Source organism: Haemaphysalis longicornis, unplaced genomic scaffold, assembly GCF_048455015.1.
Source record: "Haemaphysalis longicornis isolate Haplotype H1 unplaced genomic scaffold, Haemaphysalis longicornis Haplotype H1 scaffold_1, whole genome shotgun sequence".
Taxonomy (NCBI): Eukaryota; Metazoa; Arthropoda; class Arachnida; order Ixodida; family Ixodidae; genus Haemaphysalis; species Haemaphysalis longicornis.
This window is the reverse complement of record NW_027526203.1, coordinates 482,609,688-482,632,953: the sequence shown is the minus strand read 5'-3', so window position 1 is coordinate 482,632,953 and position 23,266 is coordinate 482,609,688. Positions and strand designations below refer to the sequence as shown.

At 46.4% G+C, this 23,266-nt stretch overlaps 2 protein-coding genes across 4 annotated transcripts in view; one reads left to right on the top strand and one right to left on the bottom strand.

Moving 5' to 3' along the window:
* Nucleotides 1-414: 414 nt before the first annotated feature.
* On the bottom strand, nucleotides 415-22,957 carry LOC144156353 (uncharacterized). 3 transcript variants are annotated; one of them, XM_077688357.1, is made up of 6 exons: nucleotides 22,839-22,957; nucleotides 21,690-21,837; nucleotides 21,359-21,584; nucleotides 18,600-18,781; nucleotides 17,396-17,493; nucleotides 415-597 (listed from the first exon to the last, which is right to left on the bottom strand). In XM_077688357.1, the coding sequence occupies exons 1-3, from the start codon at nucleotides 22,929-22,931 to the stop codon at nucleotides 21,409-21,411; spliced, it is 417 nt and encodes a 138-aa protein (XP_077544483.1). In that variant the 5' UTR covers nucleotides 22,932-22,957; the 3' UTR covers nucleotides 415-597; nucleotides 17,396-17,493; nucleotides 18,600-18,781; nucleotides 21,359-21,408. The 3 variants fall into 3 exon arrangements, with proteins under 3 accessions (XP_077544483.1, XP_077544482.1, XP_077544481.1); XM_077688356.1 differs by lacking the exon at nucleotides 18,600-18,781; XM_077688355.1 differs by lacking the exons at nucleotides 17,396-17,493; nucleotides 18,600-18,781.
* Nucleotides 22,878-23,266, top strand: part of Oat (Ornithine aminotransferase precursor) — a 51,494-nt gene continuing 51,105 nt past the window's right edge. Inside the window, exon 1 of the mRNA XM_077688352.1 lies at nucleotides 22,878-23,231. The gene's annotated coding sequence lies outside the window, so the exon portion shown is untranslated. The remainder of the gene's footprint in view (nucleotides 23,232-23,266) is intronic.

The following is a 23,266-nucleotide window of genomic DNA, read 5'->3' as shown; positions in this document are numbered from 1 at the left end:
ACTGAAAGAGGGCGTTCCGGTCAGGGAGCTTCTCTCACTCGTTCATAGACGGCATCACCGGTACTGATGATCATTGGCAACGGGGCCACGCCATTTTAAATTTCCCACGCACGCACCGGCATGCAGCAAGCGAGGTCAGTGATGATGACAGCTGTGACGTAGGTGGTCACGTGTGGCTCCCAATGGGATCACTTTACACTACTTCTGCAGTGTTCAAATGGACACTCAGCTGCATTTAAAGGCATACCACTATTGCTTTCGAATTCACAGCCCACAAGTGCTTCGCGGTTTGTTACGCAGAATTTTCCCACAGCCCGAATCATTAATTTTCTGTTCTGTGCCCCGAGTCACACGACAACCTGAAAACGAGTCCGGTAAGCCAATTTTGCATAAATGAAGGACAAACACGCTTCGCTGTGCTGCACCCCCATCAGGCCCCAATTCTTTTATTTGCCGAGTACTGACAGCTCCATCACACAACACTATTTTGCCTGCGGCCAAACAGCTAATTCAAACAAGTCCGCATGCGGTGAGGTACGCCTATAACTTTGCTACCCTGGGGCTGTCTTCGAACACCAACTCTGCATCCCAGACAACCTGAAAATATAAAAAACACGTTAAAGGGACTGCAGTCGGCATCAGGGCAAACAGGGAGAGTTATATTAGGCTTTTGCCACTGCTCTTTTTGGCGAGTTCTAATGCAAACATATGGATTGCGAACGGGTATGGCTGTCGTTACGAGGAGAGATTCAGTGAGGCAGCAGCTATTACGATGCAACGAAATGCGACCATGTGATAATGCCATGAAATGAACAATTTTTTTCCGGTGATACGCAAGGGCCTACACGTACTCCCTGCCAATTCCGGGAAAATGCCTTGCAGACACCTCGGACCAAAAACATGAAGACAACCGTGTGCTAACAACAGTGGCTTCACTAAAAACTTGCTCGGAGGGTCCCTCTTAAAGGGATTCTGAAACACGCTCTAAATATCGATTATTAAATTCATGCAACTTCATGGTTACGCACTGAAGGGCATTTCAGCACACAGCTTTCGTAACGCGCAAGCATCGTCCTTGTATCATATGGACATGCATAGGCTATGTTGACCGTGGCTTTGGCCCTAGATGGCAGAAACGACCCCTTTTGATGCGAACTTCCCACGTTCATTGCCACTCGTTCAAAAAATTTTGAGCATCACTGGTCAGTATGAAACATCTGCAATTACGCTTGCCACGTCCTGTCCTTTACTGAGAGACATGAGTAATTACATGAGGAGAGAGAATAAAAGCTGAAGTAGCTGGAGGGACAATTCGATTTGCGTAATGTTGTACAGATGGATTCTGAAATCTGCTGCCACCATAGCTTGTGCCACAATTTCACCACATGAAGCTGCAAAACTAGCAAGGGACATTGTGGTCTCCGTGCCACTTAGCGTGAAATGCACATGGCAATTCACATCAACAAAGGCTTTCTACAGCCGATATGTACACTCTTTGAGAAATATTTTTAGGCTACACCAAAATTTTCCAGGCCCCAAAGAATTCAACTTGAAAGCTCCACGTTTAACTGTGACCGAACTCTTTTATGACGGTAAGAAAGGAAGGTACATAGCCAGTTTTCTGGAATAAAATATTTCAGTTGCACTGAGCAGTAAGCTTTATTTATGATTACTTGTGAGCTAAAAACTTTTGGAATGGCCTAGAAACTTTTGACAAAGATTGTACAAGAATTCTTCAGCAAACTCTTTTCTGCCCTTGCCATCATTTTGAGGCCAGTCTTTCAGTCGCAATGAAATGACCTCCTCCTTGTCACCGTGCCTCGGAGAGATAGGTGCAATTATTTCTCAATCATTTTATATATATATGGTATTGGTATTTATATCAAGAATTTAGATCAACTGTATTTATGACTTGCCTAATATAGACTAATGTGGTGGAATAAATTTTTTTTTCTTCCTCTGAACACTATGTGTTTTTGTCTGCTGAAGTATTATGGCTCTATGGCCTCGTCAAGCTGTTGTTACGGCTTTTGGCCAGGGAGACCACGACATTGTACACAATGCTGAAATAAACTTTGACTTGACTTGATTTGTCGATGTCGATGGTGTCGATAACATAATCATCACAACCAGTGATGAGTACCCTGAAGAATGCCAACTGGCTACACACGGGCTACAAGTCTGTAAATGACGTTAAGACATTTGCAAGGAGCATGGGTTGTAAAAAAACGACACCAATGGCTGACGCAATAGCACATAAAGCAATGCATAAACTATGGGCCTATCCCTGCCAACCACGGAAATGACAAGCTGCATTCCTTGCGACAGGGAAGCTGATCAGCGTCAAAAACCATTAAGCTTCTGCGGTTCACAGATTTTTTTAGTGGGAGTTGACAAGCACTACTGGAGGTCCCTCTCAGTGGTGTGCAGTACCACCTTCTTCAACTTAACTGCATGCTTATCAGGGTCACTATCCGAACTCCTCATTATGTAACTGTGTTTCCACTCTTGGACCTTTATCTTCTTCGATGTCTGATATGTTACCTCCACAGCCCCTCAAATGTGGTCGCTCCAGACCACTATTTGCTTGCCACTTCATAGATGCTCCCCTAAGCCTTTTCATTTTAGTTGCTCTCATTCTTAATTGTTAGGTCCCTTCATGAAGAAGGGTGTTTGGGTTACATTCAGTACAGTTGGCTAAACCACTATCTTCTGCTTTTAGCTTGAGCAACATGCCTCCACAGTACTACTCCCTTTCCACCCTGGCTATATTCTGCCAGCGACTTCCTTCTACACTTCCTGTTTCAACAGCTCCTGAGATTACATACAGTCTAGTCCACTTATAACACTAACCACGTGGCAAGGAAATCCCAGTGTTATAACTGATCATTGTTATAAGCGGGTTGCGAGATAAAAAGACGAAGCAGAGCTCAAAACATTTTATTCGCATGCAAGCAAGGTCATACTACAACTTATTTGCAGAAAAGAAGCCATAGTCGGTCAGCTCTGTTTGCTGCACGTGAGGCTGATGCACATCTTTTTCAAGAGAATCTATAAGTGCTTCACCTAGCTGAACGAAGGGCCCTTGGCAGGAACAAAGACACTGAGGGCCTGTATCACGCGTTGGGACCCCTGCTAAGACGCTACCCGATAGGCTGAGGAACTGCGCCGTCAGAGTCATCACTGTCACTGCTGTCCTCAGCACGTATCCGTGCAACGATCGCCTCTTCATTGAGGCACTCAGATGTCTCCAAAACATCGGCCCTGACGTCCCTTCCGCGGAAAAACGGAAGCACCCAGTTAAATTCAAAGCGGTGCGCACGTGACCCAACAAGCGGACGCGCAAGCAAGCAAGCGGGCACAGCGTCGAGGCCAAAGCGGCAGAACTGGGAGGGAGGTTCGAAAGGAAAACTGCTCCCCTCCTTCCCTCACTTCCACATAAGCGATGCGGTTGACTCGTTCTCTGAGGGGTAAACGGGATGTGAGGCGCATTGCGGTGATTGCAGTGCATGCCGTCCGCACGCAGAGCTGGCAGCAGCATGCAGTTTCGGTGCACGCTGTAACTGGATTCAATCGTTTTATCCGATATCGCAGCACTGGAGCATTGTAATAAGCGGTTTATTTTACCATAAAACGCACACAAAAGTGGACCGTACCATAGTTATTTATTGTTACATCTGATACAGTTACAAATGGTATCGTTATAAGTGGACTCGACAGTACTTAATTAGGCAGCCCATTTGATTGCGGAACCACCCAATTTGAGCTGCTATTTTGGCAGGATGTATTGTTGACTATGCACTGCGTAGTTCCCACCAATTCCCACACCTTGCTTCCACAGCTGTACATTCTATTCTGTGATAACATAACTGTTTTAAAGAGACTGGCATCAGCAATGAGCATTGATGAAGTACCCCTCAATTAAAGGCCAACTGCAATCGAAATTTCGACCTTTTGAAAACCTTATTTTCGTATATTCTGCCTAAAAAGACTTGAAGGTACAAAATATGACTGCCAAAATATGCATATCTACGGCGCAAACGACCATAAAAAATCGGTGATTTCGAAACAAACTGACAAGGGCGTGGCCATTACAGCCAAGTTAGTTTCTTGCTCTTCTTCCTCCAAACGAATGGCATGCATCCGTGCCATAAAAACTTAAAGCCTGGAAGCCCTTGAGCTCCATTCTCATGTATGATCATGTGGCTGTCCGTTTTCCTTATAGAGGAACTCTAAGCCAAGTTGAAGTGATGTTGCAGCCGGCCCAGCTGGCGAACGAGTAGCCGCAACGGCCGGTTTGCTAAAGCAAACCTGTGCGCAATGCTTCGCCTTCATTGCAACCCTAGGAAAAGCCTGCCCAGCGGAGCTAGACCGGTTCTCCTGGCTGGCCGAGGCAAAAAGCACCCCGCCGGCCACAATGCCATTTCCGCTTCTTGGAAGTTTGTGCATTTTGCCGGTAGGTGCAGTGCCGCCTGCGAGAGAGCTATTTTAAACATTTATACTCGATTAGCAACGCATTTCACGGGGCTACCAGTCATGACCCACTCGGCTTGGTGGTACCGAGGTGTAATTTGAGTGGAGTTGGCCTTTCAGAACTTGACCTCTGCATTTGTTACGGCCTAAAGGTTTCGTCTGTTGTAGGCATCTTCGGCAGGACTCCGACAGTAAATTGCTGCCTCCTGACAATTCATGTGTCTCTTTAAATTACTTTTAATGAACACAAGCTTGATCCCTGCGTAGTTCTTGCAGTCCTAGACGTTTAAAGCCACATTTATGCTTTCATTACATGTGCACAGAAGTTCACATTTCTAGACTCACTTTACAGCGCAAACCAAATCGAAATCCCACTGGTACCGTGTTTCCTTGTTTCCATTATTTCTAATACCAGTGTCCTCTTCACAATTTTCCGGGAGTTTTTCGCTCCCAGACATTCTCAGCATTTTGTGCTGCGACACACGAGGTTTCGGTGATGATTTGGTTTCGATTTCACGATTTTGGGTTAGATAGACAGACTGGGGCCGTTTTGTGATGCACGTGAAATGCACAAACATGTGCAAAGACGAGCATCCTTCATGGTACACGTCATGCTTCATTGCCACTAAAACATTTTTGTCGCCTTTCTGTCCTATAATTTTCCTGCCCTCATTTAGTTCCCAGCAGCATGGGTACACTACATACAAGTGCTTCCTTCAACCTGTGTCATAATACTGCACTTTGCAGTAAAGGAAAGTTTGACATCCACCTAAATGCAGCCAAACGGCTACAAAGGAAAGCTTTAGGTGGATGTCAAACTTTCCTTTACAGAAACTTACTCCACCTTGGGGATTTCCCCTAAATCTGGTCGATTAACACTTGTCCTTCACTTCGAGTTGTTGATCAATCCGCTTTCGCGCTACCAACGACTAGCCTCCTGGTTAGCTCAGTTGGTAGAGCGACTGCTCCGGTTAAGCAGTGGTCCCGGGCTCGAATCCTGGACCAGGACGAATTTTTCTTCAACTGCGAAGTTTCCGAGAAAGCTGTTTAGCTTTCCTTTGTAGCCGTTTGGCTGCATTTAGGTGGATGTCAAACTTTCCTTTATAGAAACTTACTCCACCTTGGGGATTTCCCCTAAATCTGGTTGATTAACACTTGTCCTTCACTTCGAGTTGTTGCTCAATTCGCTTTCGTGCTACCAACGACTAGCCTCCTGGTTAGCTCAGTTGGTAGAGCGACTGCTCCGGTTAAGCAGTGGTCCCGGGCTCGAATCCTGGACCAGGACGAATCTTTCTTCAACTGCGAAGTTTCCGAGAAAGCTGTTTAGCTTTCCTTTGTAGCCGTTTGGCTGCATTTAGGTGGATGTCAAACTGTCCTTTATAGAAACTTACTCCACCTTGGGGATTTCCCCTATGATGATGGTTGGATGTTAATGGCGCAAGGCCAACTAGGGCAAAGAGCGCCAAAACAGTGGTTAAATATGAGAGGTGAGAACTTAGACACTGAAATCAATAAGCAAGAACAAAAGTAAAATCAATAAAAGACAGTGAGGATGGCTGGTGTAAAGGGCCAGATTTCATGATGCGTGATAGGAAATGAGGTTTAAAAACTTGACTTCTGACAGATACTCAAACACACGTTTGACGGAAACAATGGCATCGTCACCTAGGAAAAAAGATGGATGTAGGGGAATATGTTGTCTGTAGAGTTCTCTGAAGTGTTTGTGTCGTGTTGTGTGAAGTGCCTTGCATGTGATTAGTATGTGCACTATGGATAGGGCCTCTCCGCACCGGCCGCACTGGGGTCTAGGAGATCCCGTCAGCAGATACGAGTGCGTCGCATGGGTGTGCCCTATCCGCAGCCTACCCAAGGCGACTTCCGTGTGTCTGTTGTGTGAGTCAGATGTGTACCGTCCCAAGTGTGGCTTTATTACATGTAGTTTGTTGTCTGTCTTTTCATTCCAGTGTGTTTGCCATGTTCTGCGCAAGTGTTGTCTTATGTGTGGCTTGAGGTCTGTGTAGGGTACTGTTGCTATGTCCGGTGTATTTGTATGTGCAGCAGCAGCGGCCATCTGATCAGCGGTCTCATTTCCCGCAATCCCAGAGTGGCCTGGAACCCAACACATGATCACCTCGAGATTTAATGCATACGCGGACATAATGGTTTTATACACTACATTAAGAACATGGTTTTTAGAAGACTTGTTGGATGACAATGCATGTACAACACTCAGTGAATCTGTGAAAATGATAGACTTGGGTATTTCATTTTGCACTATGTGATTTAAAACAAGCAAAACGCCATGGGCTTCTGCCGTAAAAATGTTGGTCTTCGAGTTCAAGGTCTTAGAGACTCTAAAATCGGGTCCGTGCGCCGCACAGGACACAGTAAGGGCAGTTTTTGATGCGTCACTGTAAAACTCTGCACATTCATACTTGAACTGCAGGGACAAGAAGTGCTGCAAAATAGCAGTTTGTGGTACCCTGGTTTTATCAATTTTCACGAAGGACAAGTCACAACACACAGGTTGAAGCTCCCAGGGTGGTAAGACGTCAGTAAAAGAAGATGTGTGAATGTCTAAAAAGGAGATGTCGAAATTTGAAGCTTCCTGTCTCACTCTAAGTGAGAACGGCAAAGGAACAGACGGGCGATTTACAAACAGTGGCGATGTGGATGTATCATTAAAAACACGTTTAAAAGGATGGTCCTTCAAAGATGAAATTTTAAAAGCGTAGAGAAAGTCCACATACGTTCGTTGGTACTCAAGGCACCACTTATGACATTCAACATATAGACTCTGGGCCGGGCTAGTGCGGAACGCACCCGACGCAAGGCGCAGACCCAAGTGGAGTACTGGGTCAAGCATTTTTAGTGCGGTTTTTGATGCCGACCCATACACGACGCTGCCGTAGTCTAACCGGGACCCGACTAAGGCGGTAAAGACCCGGAGAAGTAGCTCCTTGTCTGCACCATAGGATTGGTGGGAGAGCACCTTGAGAATGTTTAGTGTTTTTAGGCATTTATGTTTAAGTGCTTTGACGTGAGGTATGAACGTGAGCTTGTTATCAAATATGACACCTAAAAACTTGTGCTCCCTTTTAACAGGAATAGACGCACGGCCAAGAGCAATCTCAGGGTCCGCACTAAGCCCGCGCTTGCGGGAGAACAGAACACAAGTACTTTTGCCCGGGTTCAGTTTAAAACCGTTAAGGTCCGCCCATCCAGCAAGCTTCTTAACACCGAGCTGTACTTGGCGTTCGCAAATGGACAGGTTACAGGATTTAAAAGATATTTGAACATCGTCTACATAAATGGAACAGGAAATGGTTGGTGGCAATGCCTTTCGGAGGGAGTTCATCTTAACGATAAACAATGTGCAGCTTAAAACTCCACCTTGCGGCACACCATTTTCCTGCACATGTATCCCGGACAGGGATGACCCAACCTTAACACGAAATGTCCTCGTGGACATGTAGCTAGAAATGGTATTTAACATGTTACCTGACACACCAAAGGACTTCAGGTCGCTAAGGATGCCGTATCGCCAGGCTGTGTCGTAAGCCTTTTCAAGATCAAAGAATACCGTAAGGCAGAACTGCTTATGAGCAAATGCATCTTTTATGAAGGATTCCAACGCAACAAGATGATCGTTGGTGGATCGCCCCACCCTAAAGCCTGCCTGGCAGCTCTCGAGAAGACCGTTGTACTCAAGGAAGTACACGAGCCTGCGATTTATCATCTTCTCGAGCAGCTTGCACAGGCAGCTTGTCAGGGCGATGGGACGATAACTGGCGGGAAAGGAAGGGTCCTTCCCTTCCTTCAGGAACGCCACTACTATGGCCTCCCTCCAAGAGTGTGGAATCTGCCCCGAAAGCCATATTTTATTGTATAGGTGTAGGAGTGTTTCAAGAGTGTCTGGGTGTAGGTGTTGTATCATGGTGTATGTAATCTTATCTGCCCCTGGAGCTGAAGGTTTACATGTGCTCAGGGCAACCCTCAACTCATAGAGTGTAAATTCAGAATTGTAACCAGATTTTGACCTGTTAGTGTCATGTAGGGACTTCTTTTCACAAGTATTTTTATGTTTTAGGAAAGTGTTTGTGTAGTGTGCAGAGCTGGAAACATGTTGGAAGTGTTGTGCAAGTGTGTTAGCCTGGTCTTCTAGTGTGTCCCCTGTTGTACTGACCAGGGGCAGGCTGTGCGTCTGTCCTCCTTTAAGGTTACGTATTCGTGTCCAGACTTTGTGAGTGTCGGTGTATGAGTTGATGGAAGTGAGGAAGGTGCGCCAACTCTCCCTTTTCGCCTCACGACGCACACGCTTCCCAAGAGCCTTTGCCCGTTTAAAGGAAATGAGATTATCTGGCGTGGGGTACCGGCGAAGGACACCCCACGCCTTGTTCTGGGCCTCTCGCGCCCGCCTGCAGTCCTCGTTCCACCAGGGCCTCCTTGGGTTGCGGGACGCACTGGAGGCCTGGGGCATGGACTTTTCGGCGGCGTCGACTATGTGCGCCGTGACGAGTTGGGCTGCTTCCTCAACGTGTAGGTGTTTTATGGTTGTGTGGTGTAGTTTAGATGTTTCTGTGAATGTACTCCAGTTTGCTTTTGATTCATTAAACCTGTTATGGGAAGATGGACTGCATGGGCCTTTACCTATGTATGTTAGGGATGTGGGGAAGTGGTCACTACCATATGGGTCCGTGCCCACGCCCCACTCAAGACATGGAAAGAGAATTGCAGAACCAATAGCCAAGTCAAGATGTGAGTATGTATTGTGTCCTAAGTTATGGTATGTAGGCTGTTTTTTGTTGAAAAGGCATGCTCCTGAAGATGTAAGGAATTTCTCTATCAGGCGACCTCGGGCATCCGTTCTAGAGGAGCCCCAAAGAGAGTTGTGCGCATTAAGGTCGCCTGTTAGGATGTATGGTTCGGGCAGCTGGTCGACCAGCGCCTCGAAATCAGAGCTCGAAAGTGCATGATCAGGAGGAATGTAAATGGAGCACACCGTTACCAACCTATTAAATATTATTGTTCGAATTGCTACAGCCTCGAGGACAGTGTTCAGAGTGACAGGGTGGCAGGCTAAGGATTTCCGGGCGACAATTGCCACACCTCCTGAAGAGTGTGTGCAGCCAACCCTGTCCTTTCTGAATACCATGTACCTATTTAAGAAATTTGTCTGTTTGGAATTGAGGTGAGTCTCTTGGAGACACATGAGACTTGGCTGATTGGCATGCAGGATATCATACACATCATCAAGATTTTTAAGGAGGCCTCTGCAGTTCCATTGAATGATGTTTTCTGTTCCCATTATTTAGGTTTAAGAATGAATGGAGTGTGTGTACGTGTTCATGTGTCGTCTTTCGGGGCTGTTACTCTGGGGTTAGGCTTTTTAGGCCTGTCTGTAGGCTTGGAAGTCGGTGGCCGCTCCTTGCGCTGCGTTGCGGGCAGGAACGGCCCGACATCCATATCGTCGTCGGATGTCCGAGGGGTGCCCGACGGACCGGGCCCCCCGGACTTGGCCCCCCCTCGGGAGCCCTTCGTTTGAGCCGCCACCGCCGAGGGCGTCCGGGGCACCAGAGGTGGCACCGGCGGTGCGGTGGCGGTGGGAACCGGTGCGGGGCCCGTGGTGTCCATCACCTCTGTACCCTCCAACGCACTGGAGGGCGGGGAGGCAGAGGCGGGAGCGGCACCGGTCCCTACAGAAGAGGTTGTCACCACAACCGCTGCTGCCTCAGCAAGCGGCGTGGGAACGGATTGGGCTGCCAGAGGCAACCCAGGGGGGGGCGGAGGAGGGACCAGGTCAGACTCGCTGAACTGGGTCCCTGTGGACACCAGACGCCGCTCCGCCCCCCGGCGAGCCGCGTCGGCGTATCTCCCCAGGGGGAAAGAGGCGAACCTCTTTCGCGCCTCTGGGAAGGTGATGTTCTCAGTTACCTTCACATTAATAATCGCCTTCTCCTGCTTAAACTTCTCGCACGTTCGAGAGTAGGCGGCATGGGGTCCCTGGCAGTTGGCGCAGGTGAGGGTTGATGATGGACAATTATCAGATGGATGATCATGCTGAGCGCACTTTGCGCAGGTCAGACGACCACGGCAGGAGTTGGTTCCGTGCCCGAACCGCTGGCACTTAAAGCAGCGGCGCGGGTTTGGAATGTAAGGACGAATGGAGCATCGGATGAACCCTGCGTTGATATGGTCAGGAAGTGAGGAGCAGTTGAAGGTCAAGATGATATGTTTCGTGGGGATTACCTTATCATCTCTACGCATCGTGATGCGGCGCACGGCTGTGACACCCTGATCCTTTAGACCTTCAAGAATATCGGCATCTGTCTCGTTGAGAAGATCTGCCTCAGAGATCACACCCTGCGAGCTATTCAGGCTGCGGTGGGGTGTGACCCTGATGTCCAGATCGACCATTTTCGTCTGACCAAGAAGTGTGGTTGCCTGCTGTTGGTTTTTTACTTCAACAAGGACTTCACCTGTGCGTTGTTTTTTGGCGTTATAGGTTTTCCCAATGATTCCATCAAGGTATTTTGTAATCAAAAATACTGATTGTGAAGCAAGAGGGCGGGCTGTGTCAAGGGATTCGATAACAAGGAAACGAGAGTATTTGTCTGGCTTTGGGAAGCTCATGCTTGGAAGTTGAGGGAAAGATACTTCGGTGCGGCCCCTTTTCAGGGACCGATCACGTTTGGGGGGGGGTTTTGAATTTTCCATACAGCATAGAAAAAAGCAGGGGACGGGGGTACTTTCTTCTCAAACCTTACCCTGATAGCCTGAGAGGTCCCGGAGCTCCCTGCCTGGTAAACAGACAGGGAGCCCATCCGCCGGAGCTTGACCTGGGCTCCGACGGCCACCGTTTGAGGCTTCTACCCTTCACCTTTAAACACATCACCACGGTAGGTTACAGTTTATGTTGGGGGCTCGGGGTCCGCGGTGTCGCCAACACCGTCACCATGAATACTCAAGGTGCCCCGTGCGGGGGGGGATTTCCCCTAAATCTGGTTGATTAACACTTGTCCTTCACTTCGAGTTGTTGATCAATTCGCTTTCGTGCTACCAACGACTAGCCTCCTGGTTAGCTCAGTTGGTAGAGCGACTGCTCCGGTTAAGCAGTGGTCCCGGGCTCGAATCCTGGACCAGGACGAATTTTTCTTCAACTGCGAAGTTTCCGAGAAAGCTGTTTAGCTTTCCTTTGTAGCCGTTTGGCTGCATTTAGGTGGATGTCAAACTTTCCTTTACAGAAACTTACTCCACCTTGGGGATTTCCCCTAAATCTGGTTGATTAACACTTGTCCTTCACTTCGAGTTGTTGCTCAATTCGCTTTCGTGCTACCAACGACTAGCCTCCTGGTTAGCTCAGTTGGTAGAGCGACTGCTCCGGTTAAGCAGTGGTCCCGGGCTCGAATCCTGGACCAGGACGAATTTTTCTTCAACTGCGAAGTTTCCGAGAAAGCTGTTTAGCTTTCCTTTGTAGCCGTTTGGCTGCATTTAGGTGGATGTCAAACTTTCCTTTACAGAAACTTACTCCACCTTGGGGATTTCCCCTAAATCTGGTTGATTAACACTTGTCCTTCACTTCGAGTTGTTGATCAATTCGCTTTCGTGCTACCAACGACTAGCCTCCTGGTTAGCTCAGTTGGTAGAGCGACTGCTCCGGTTAAGCAGTGGTCCCGGGCTCGAATCCTGGACCAGGACGAATTTTTCTTCAACTGCGAAGTTTCCGAGAAAGCTGTTTAGCTTTCCTTTGTAGCCGTTTGGCTGCATTTAGGTGGATGTGAAACTTTCCTTTATAGAAACTTACTCGACGTTGGGGATTTCCCCTAAATCTGGTCGATTAATAATACACTTTGGAGCCTCAACCACTCACTTCATCCTGCCTTGTTGGTTTGCTTCCCTCCTCTTGCATGTGCTACTTCCCCGACGCACCCAATCCCAAGGTCGATGCTGTTATTACACAGCCCCTCAGAATCGCCCCACAGTCTTTCCATTTGAAATTCCCCAGGAATAACATACAGCCGACCTGGGCCCCTGTCATCCACTTTTGTGTTAGGGGGCTTTACGGCTAAGGAGCTGCTCATTACGTTCAAAACTAGTGCAAAGATGAAAACCTTTTTTTTTCTTTCCACTACTTGTCATGATTCAAATCCTCTGCGAACTGTCTGAATGCATGCACTGCCATTCACATATATAACCATTCAGGTCACCGCCGCTACTTTTCTTCACTAGTCAGCCATCCTGATCATTTACTTTGAGCAGTCTGGAAAACATATTTCCCTTTGCTGCTTGTGCTAACCTGTGAGAACACGCTTAATGATATGAGCCAAAAATACAAATAGCCCACATTTACCTATATCATTTGAACATTATTAAGGCTTCCTCAATCATAGTTGGGGGTGGCGACCACAATTTGTAAGCTGAAGATCCTGCCTTAGTTGCATCAGCTCTTGATGCAGTAATCCACATACAGTTCTTAGAACCTCCATCCAATTATGGCTCTGCAGGTCGTTTGAAACAAGACAAACTGTGGCATAATGTCACCCACAAGAATTGCTGTTATTTTTATTGAGGCTTAATGACCTGATGGCCTCCCCAACGCCAACATTTTCTTATCATACTTTTCCTAATATAGATAACAAAAGATTCATATTGGGCTGCATTTACCGTTCACCATCTTCATCGGTTCCTGAATTTTGCACAAGCTTGCAACGTTCCCTAAATGCTATTTCCCTTGAAAACAAAAATGCTATTATAATGGGTGACATCAACATTAATTTACTAGACGATTTGTCCTCTAACTCAATCAACTATCTAGCTGCACTAAACAGCTTCGGGTATGAATGTTTAATCAGTTTTCCAACTAGACCAACCAGCAATAGCAATGGCTCCCTCATTGATCACGCATTTTCAAATCTACCTACTGCACCAGATGCCGGAGTGCTAGAAATTAATATTACTGACCACTATCCCATATTTTTGCGATTTGATTCCGTTGCAAAACGTAATTCACCTTTATTTATCCGACATATATTGGACAAAGGGAAATTTATTGATGCCGTTGCTAATACTGACTGGTCTGAAGTTTATCTTAAAGCCGACGCACAAGAAGCTTTCACCCTTTTTTCATCTTTGCTCCTATCACATGTTCAATCCTGTACAAATAAACAAAAATGGAAAAAAGTAATAGCATCACCAGCAAATCCATGGCTGACGAGCGGATTGCTAACAGACATGCACAAACGTGACAACCTCTACAAAAAAACTAAAAGGCAACCGTTTAGCACGAATTTGCTTGCTAGCTAAAAAAAATTCGCGACCTAATAAACACGCAGCTAAAAGAAAGTATTATGAGCAGAACATAACTGAGGCCGGAAATAGTTCGAGAAAAAAATGGGAAATCATTAATTCTTTTTTAAATAGATACCCACATCCGGATGAAATAACCACAGTTGTTCAAAATGACATTACTTAACCCAACTGACATCGCCGATCAGTTTGCTAAGTTCTTCTTCAACGCCGAGTCCACCCTACCTCCATTAAATGAAGTAGTCTTAGATCGCCTACCTCATTCGTTCTTCCCGTTTCCCACGACTCCAGGTGAACTACTCAGCGTGATAGGTACCCTAAAAATGACAAGTGCTGGCCTTGATGGCATTCATCCCTCCCATGTAAAAATGGTAGCTCACCTTATATCAAATGTATTCACTTTTATTGTGAATTTAATGTTTAAAACTGGTATTTTCCTGCACGAACTCAAGCAGGGTAAAATAATCCCCGTGCATAAAAAAGGAGACACTTTGTTACTGATTAACTACTGCTCCATTTGCATCTTACCCTTTTTCAGCAAAGTATTGATTGATTGTGGGGTTTAACGCGCCGACGCAACGCAGGCGATGAGGCGCGCCGTAGTGGAGGGCTCCGGATTAATTTTGACCACCTGGGGATCTTTATCGTGCGCCGAAATCTCGTACACACGGGCGTTTTTGCTTTTCGCCTCCATCAGAAAAGCGGCCGCCGCGGCCGGGAATCGAACCCGCGACCTCGTGCTCAGCAGCGCAACGCTTTTCAGCAAAGTAATTGAAAAACTGATCTTTACAAGACTGACAAATAACCTGAACAAATTTCATATACTATCTCCCTGTCAATTTGACTTCTGTTCAGGCTACTCCAGTGACCTTGCGCTTATTTCACTTATTGACCAATTAAAAAAGGCCACAGACAGCGGTTATTATGCGGGCAGCATTTTCATCAACTTACTAAAGCTTTTGACACGATCAATCATGACATTTTTGAATAAACTTGAAACACTTGGGATAACTGGACCACCATTACTATTAGATGCAATGCATCTCATGCTCGCCCCTCTGTCCTTCCTGCGTCTGACTGGCGTTGTCCGCACAGCTGCGCCTCTCCTCCTCTCCTCTCTCCGATAATGAACACTCTCTCCCAAACAGCTGCGGGTTGGCGCAGCGCTCTCTCACTCCGTTGCTAAGCGCCGGTGGTCAGCGCTGCGCGCGCTGCGCATGTGCAGTACTCTCTCTATCCGCGCTCTCCTCTCCTTCGGGCGCTGTGAATATAAAGCGGCATGCCGCGCTCCGACGGTCTCAGTCGACGGTCGTCCGCGTTACGCTTGCACTCTCTCGCCGTACTCGACGATTGCTTGATGCAATCGTCGAGCCCCTAACTGTGCACTTTACGGACCACAAGGCACTCATTCTCGTCGGCAATAAAGACCGTACCTGAGCATACGTGTACTGCATGTGCATTGCATGGTGAAAATAGAAAATTATGCCCACCTCCCCTTTGCGTGAGAATCCCTGCTATAAGCGTAATCAATACGATGGAAAACGCCAATGGAACCCCCCATGAGATGCGTTGCATCACACCAGGGTTCCCGCGAGGGGAAGTTGGCATAATTTTATTGCGTAGCTATCTCCGTAACTGTACACAGAAGGTGGTAATTTCTAATGTATATTCCTGAACCAAATTAACTAACATTGGCGTACCTCAGGGCTCCATTCTGGGGCCCCTTTTGTTTTCACTCTATATTAATGATTTGCCGAATTGTCTCTCTTCATCCAGTTGTATACTACACGCAGATGACACCACAATTTTTAACTCCGATAGTAGTATTACGTCCCTAACTGAAAAACTAAATTCTGACCTGTCACAACTTGCTCGGTGGTGCAGTAATAATATGTTACAAATTAACGCATCTAAATTAACGCATCTAAAATAAAATTTGTTATCTTCACTTCACCGCAAAAACCTTTATCTTCTATGTATTTCCCCCGTTAAAATTGCTCTCAATAACATCCCTGCAAGCGACTGCTTTAGATTCCTAGGCGTCGAACTCGATAGCAACTTGAAATACCACCGACACATTGCTCATATTAGGAAAAAAAAAATGATATATGGCGTCAGAACACTGATTAAATCTCACCATTATTTCAATCCCTCAACACTAATGACACTGTATTTTTCTTTTGTTCATTCACACATTTCTTACTGTATTATTTCATGGGGTAACACATACTCCACTCATCTTACTTCAGTGCAGACAGTTCAAAACCAAGCAATAAGAATTACCACGTCAAGCCCATTTCTCACTAACGCTACGTTATTGCTTCACGAAAACAATATATTAAATGTTGCCGAACTTGTTATTAAATATAACCTTGGTATTTATATGTATAGCATAACAAACAATCAACTTCTGCACTTAACTTCGATTCTTTCAAAGAGCAATGTCACAAGGTTTGCGCTTAACAATAATTTTCTCTTGCCTAAAGTTCGCAGTAATTACGGCAAGCAAATCCTTTACTTTTCAGGAATTTCTTTTTGGAATAATTTACTTTTGACCTTAAATGCATCCTGTTCCCTGAATGTAATTAGGACGAAGCTAAAAAATCATATGTCAACTAGTTAGCGTGTTTTTCTATTTCTTATTTGTTTATGGTTCACTGGGAGTTGCTTTCTGTAATCACTTGTTTTTGTCAGTTGTTTTCTTGATTTTCAATTGTTTCTGATACAACGGGGAATAAAAACACCGACCAAAAAATATATTTCGTAAAATAAAAGACGTTTCGGCTCCCACACGGGAGCCTTGTTCACAATGAATTCGTCAGTACATCGCACCACGTTTTATGTACGTCTAAGAATGTGACGTAGGCAGTGGGAGTAAACTGGAGGTAGATTGCCCTGCGTTCGATTCAATGTTCGCTCCGTTGTCTGTATGATCAATGATGCCAGGTGGAAGTAGTGACGTCAGGTTCTTCTCTTTTGCAAGAATGCGTGCCGCGCCCCAGTTTATCTCGTGACCCGAAGAGTCAGCATGCTCAGCCAGAGCGTTTGAAGCCATGTGGCGTTTTCCGACGTCGTAGTCATGTTGTTTTATCCGTCTTTTGAAGTTGCCGGTCTCTCCTATCGAATTATCGAAGGAAAAATTCCCAGGAGTGGTATACTCCGTCCCTTGTGGCGATTGCGAGTACAGCCACATAGGAGAGATTGGCCATATAAATTCAGGCCACTGGAGGCTTTTCATGTGCACCGAACTTCCTTTCAACTGTAATGGGGTTCTTTATACACTGCTTTGACTAAAACTGCCACGCTCAGCAGCAAAACACAATAAAGGGACAGACAACCAATGTTTGTGGAGATCACGTCATCTAGCTCATATGAAAGCCAGCGTTTTATATACTGGGGTAACTGCAAGGAATTTCTGAACAAACAGGTGGAAATAATTTTAATTTTGCACTCAAATTCTGCAGCCTGAAAGGTGGCGCCATGTAGTTTAAACGTGACACTACCTCATGTGTACAAGCAATTCCGTCGTTATCAATGCGTGATTCAAAAACCACATGAAGAAATAGGAAAGGTGGCACATTATTGTTGTTGTAGTTATGAATAAGTTTTTCAATACCTCTTTTAATCTTGCGTGCAGGTAGAAGTGTATTGCTGCACCGCTCACTGTAATGGTTTCCAGCATTCCTCTTGGCAGGACAAGTATGGCTCGTAGATCTAAAAATTGCAGTTTCAAAAGTTCTAGGGTGCTATCAGCAAAACCGCTTTGGGTTGAGGTATTTTAAGTGATGCCCTTTCATTTGGGATAAAGAAAATACACCCAAAAGAAATTGGTTGCCTGTCCCTGTAAACACTCCACAACAAAGAACTGTCTCAGCTTGTTGATTGATTGTGGGGGTTTAACGCGCCGACGCAACGCAGGCGATGAGGCGCGCCGTAGTGGAGGACTCCGGATTAATTTTGACCACCTGGGGATCTTTAACGTGCGTCGAAATCTCGTACACACGGGCGTTTTTGCTTTTCGCCTCCATCAGAAAAGCGGCCGCCGCGGCCGGGAATCGAACCCGCGACCTCGTGCTCAGCAGCGCAACGCCTTAGCCACTCAGCCACCGCGGCGGGTCTGTCTCAGCTTGTACTCCGGCAGAACTTCAAGTATTCCACAATTAGACCTAAGTACCAAGAGTAACCAATTCCAAAGCCCATCTTTTTAAATGATGAAATAAAAGTGCATGGCTACACAGTTAAAAAGAAAACAAACTGACATGCTAGAAAATTAATTTGAAATGCTGTCACTTCAGCAATGCACTGGCTAAAGACTTCTGTCAATATTCAAAATGCTAGCTCAAGCTTCGGCCCAGCTCATCAAAGGCAGCAAAAGGTGAAAGTTCCCGAGATAAAATTTAAACATCCAATGCCTGAAGGCACGAGCCTCAACTATTCCTATTGTTTACTAATTGTTCATTTTTTCCCCATTACAGGATGTTCTCTGCAGAAACACATCAATATACAAACAACTCCCCAGGGCAAAAGAGCAGATAACCCAAGCAGACAACATCAGCAAGGTAACAAGCTAAAAATGCAGTTTGGCTTTTCACAGGGGGAGCTAACAAACAAAACGTGATGGTGGCAGACATGTCCCATAGGCCGGTAAACTGACAATTCACTACAGCTACACAATTCATAGAAGCTGAACAAAACTTAATCGCTTATTTTAATGTATACGGGAGCTTGTAAACATGTTAGTACATAGCTACAATTTCACCAAAGATTCACACTGCAATTATCAATAAAGATTCGAATAAAACTAACATAAAAGATCATACCGCAATGGAAGCTGAATTTCTCATTTTCTATCAGGCACCAGAGCAGGAAAAATGCTGGTTTAGAGTAGCTACGGGCGTTTCTTGGGGCAGATGACAATACGTCACTTCGAATGAAAATGTCCCTGGCACAGTCACAGGAGGTTACTTTCAAATTCTGTGGAACATATTCAGGGGTGAGACAGCTGCAAAAAATTTGGGAGAAGTTTTTGAAGTAGCAAAATCTTGATTCTGGAGCACAAGAAATGTGATTTGGAGCAGTCAGTTTAGGAACTTAAACAAACGAACTTGTAGCAAGTTTGGGAGACAAAAACACGTTTGAATCAGTTTGAAATTTACATAGCACACTGAAACAGCCTTTCCAGAAAGTGCTCTTTAACAGAGCATCACTATAAGTGAAATGCTTTTTTTTCCCGAGTATAACAACTCAGCACTTTATAACATCACAATGTGTCCAAAAGTTCACTTCACGAACCTTAAGTACATACGCAGGAACCATATATCACAAGGACGAACCCCGGCAAAGTGGTGGGCATCATGCTGTTTTCACATTTTGCGAGCCACACAGCTTCCCGTAATCTGGCACACATTCTCAAGCATTATCCCTGCGTTAACGTCACTGTTCAGCACCACAACAGATAAAATGACTAAATGGGAACCCAGCTGACCGTCAAGCTAAACAAGGAAAATAGATCAGCGAAGCACATCGAGCACTTGAACTAAAACAGCAGCAGCCATTTATATTACCCAGCTGCCATGTTGGGGAATGAATGCCGTCTCAGCGAACTGGAGAGCCAAGCGCGCTTGAGAATCTATCGTTTGCTTCATTTCATTGTCTTTCTTTTTCTGCCATTCATGCGTTTGCGAGTGAGCAATGAGAGATGACCAGAATACGAGGGCTCAGCTGACCTAACGACACCAAGACCTCATCATTCGTCCCCGCTAAGAACAGCAGGATCTGCAGAAAATCATGTCAATTAGGTCAATTTCCCATTTGAAACAGGCGTGAGCATCTAAATCCTTGCTTATCAGGCTGTTTTGGAGCAGTTTGGAGCAATCTTTTTCATGCTTTTAGAGCAGCCTGGCGCACGAAATTATATCAGAAATGTGCAATATGCGCAGCTGTCTCACCCCTGATATTGCACAAATAAGAAAATGAATAACTGTAAGCACAATATTTACAAGGACGCATTGCAGCACTACATTGTCCACAACTCCCTGAAGACAAGCACACAACCAGACCAGGACGTGAAAGTGACAGGAAAAGCACCAACTCCTAATTTATTCAGATAACCTACCATAAAATACCAAGCAAGCCCCCCACCCCCCCCTTGATGTAGGATAGTTCAGGGAATTTTGGGGAAGGGGCCCTTGTTCAGAACTGCTGCATAACTCAAAAAAGCTACGAGCAAATGTTAACCCTTTTACATTCACTTCCCAGAAAAAAAAAATAATGCAGTGCATTAGAGAGAAACACGTTTTTAATGAAGACAAAGACCATGAAGCCCCTCTAGGCACAACCAGTGTTAGCAATTTGCATGGTGTTCTCGCCAACCACAATGTCGGTTATGTTAGCCAGGGAATCCATTCTAACCATCGTCTGGTCCATTTTGGAGATGCTGAACAAGGTTTACTCGTGGCGTGTTCAGAGGGCGTTCACGGTGGAGTAAAAGGCTGTTGGTGCCTCTTCTGGCTGTCGTTAGAGGCATGACGTATTTGAACGCCAAACCACTATCACTTGACGTACTGGCTCGACGCAACAAAATTTCTGGGCTGCAAGCTGTGCGCTATTTTAACAGCTTCTTCAGACAGAACCATGTTACTCGCAGCACACCCGGAAGTTACTCAGAAGAAACACTGCCGGCATCAGCTTTAAATCCCTCCTTGAGCATGCGATTTAAAGTAGTTTATTATGATAAAAAGTTATGCACACACAAAATCTGGTGCGGACAAGCATCAGAAGCCAACCGAGTGCAAAGAAGCAGCAGGGAGAGCGAACCCGAGTGAAGCAGACGACAAATGCCAGAATCCCTAAGCCGACGTCACGGAGACGCGCTTCGCAGCACCACCCGTGGCTGCGCTCACTGCCAATAGTTGGGTCACGATATCTGAAGTGATCGCAAGGAAGTCACATGCACATTTTAGCAAGCAGTGAAAACAGTGAACATTGTCAAACGTTTGGTTTTCACCGTTGCACTAGGTGACAAAGACACTGCCCATACACATGCATATTATCAAATGCCGTGACGAAACTACGGCAGCAGGCAATCGTGCGATCATATGCCTCCGGGAGTGCGTCCGCTAAACGTAGGAACCGTGACAGTACAGCAGCCCCTCATTTGAGTACTCGGCATGTATGCAGCGGCATTCGCTCCCATGCTTAAAAGTTTTCGACTGTGCCAGTCAGATCACCGCGCGTCGAGACGCCACCATGTGACAAGTGCGCACGCGCAATACCCCGTGTGGTACCAGTTGTTCCTTACCCCTTTGCCGCTGGAGCCAGCGATGCAGGGATCAAGCAGAGGTCACTCATTACACATCCACCACCACCAACGCAATGCTATGGCATTTACGCAATCATCGCCCAAAATGATGAGCTCCGCGCCATTTTCTTTTTTGCGTTAAAAAGCGTGATTGTTATCCCTATTGGCAATGCTTCAAATGGAGTGAAGCTGCTGTTGCCTGCTTCAGAGGATCGACGCTTCAGAATACTTTCATCTCAAGCAACAGAACTTCCGCGGAATAGGGGAAAGGCAGGTTACCATTGGAACGTCGCTTTTTTTTTTTTTTTTACTGCAGACGTCAGGCTTGTTCACTGGGGCTTCTGTTGCGCGCTACGTGCTCCCATCACGATTCCCACCAGTATGGCAGCGAACGTTAGTCCTTGGGCGACAACCCGTGTGCGCATCATCATCTGCGACTGCTTCGCCTGGCCCTTCACCATAGACCTCAGCCCTACTCCCAAAGCCGTGACCGTGGCTAGAAGTCCTGCAAAAAAGAATGAACATTCGTCGCAAGACTCCGTAATGTGCAACACAAGTTGGTGCATGTTTACTACGGTACACAGAGAAAAGTGGCTTTGAACGTGCTTACCGAGAGGCACAAATGGGTTACTGGCAAGCTTATTTTTTACACGATCTGCCCGATCAAGTTTCGCAGCGGCATCGTCTTCCCGGAACGACTTTTCGATTGCTATCCATTCCAATTCGGCCTCTTTTGAATTTGTAGGATGGTCCGCCATCTGCACAAACGAAACACACAGGAAAAAACATGCGTCACATGACCACCGCTTCTACCATTGTCCGACAGGGGCACTAAATGCAACTAAAGTAGAGTGAACTAGAAGTATTCTAGTTCACTCTAACCCCTGTTCTGTGCTCTAACTAAAGTCAAAGTCTAGTCATCTAAGTATCCAAGCCAAGACACACGCGCATTCTAAATTTGATTTGATTTATTTCGTGCAAAAGGGGGAGTAGAGGTTGTTCTAGTACACTGTAGTAGAGGCGCCGCACGCCCGGCGGCGTGTAGTGGGGCTCTTCGATTTATAGTCTCGGACTCACCGCGGACTCCCCGAGATGCAGTCCCATATTTTCCATATATCCCTATGGCTTCGGGGAATACTCGGACTACCCGCGGACTATCCGCGGTGAGCACGAGACTAAATCGAAGAGCTCCAGTAACGCGTGAGCGCCTGCTAGCCTACTAGTTCCGTCGTGAATGAAAAGGAAAGCAAACGTCGTTTGCCGTCTGAAAGTTTCATGTTGCTGTCGCATATGCTAGCCGCTGCGGCCGTGTCCTGTCCATACGCTCATGGGGACAGCGTAAGCAGCTGTCCAAAGAAGCGCCAACCCTTTGCCGAACTGTGCGTTTTTGTCTCGCCGCTACAGCTTGCGCCGCCGGTGCCACCAATCAAAGCATGTTGGATGCTCTAGAAGAGCACTGTAATACTAGTTCACGGTAGCGGATGCCACGGTGGATACACTCCATTCCAAACAGAGTACGTGGGGCCGTTGTTAGCCGTTACCGCGCTCAGAAAATATCGTCATTCAGAATTTTAGTTGCAATAACAATAGCTTATTTCAACCGAGGAGGGCTGGGGTGTGCTTGAAAGGTTATTCAACGTGCTGGTCATTATAACCATTATAACATCGGAGTCGGAGATTGGTCGGTATTCCGTACGTGCTCACAGCTCGATAAGCACGGTTGGGTAAATTCCAAAAACGAAGTGGTAAATTCCAATACTTTTAGCGCTTCTTCGGGCTGATTTAAGGAAAGGGGAATGGATCGAGAACAACGGAACCGCCAGCCTCCCAAGAGCATCTTTTGTGACGTCATACAGGCCCTCCCCTAGGCGACGTGCTCGAGATGCCGGCGGGGGCTGGACTCGACCCTCCTCCTCCCGTGCAGACGGCGTGGCTCGAGAAGGTTTGGAAATTTCCTGCAGCTGCGACATAGGCTTTTATCGTCACTTTTTATGCTCTTTAGCGCGTCTCACCGAGTGCGGAGCAGATACAGTGTGGCGCCGTTGTCGGTTTAGTGGGTAGCGGCTGGGGAAACTGTTGGGCAGCTTACCTAGCTGTGTCCACGCTCGCGCTATCGTGATCAGTTATCTCGTCTTCGTGGAGCGTGTTAACGGTAAGACTGCCGTCTTTCGCGGCCCGTTTTCTTCC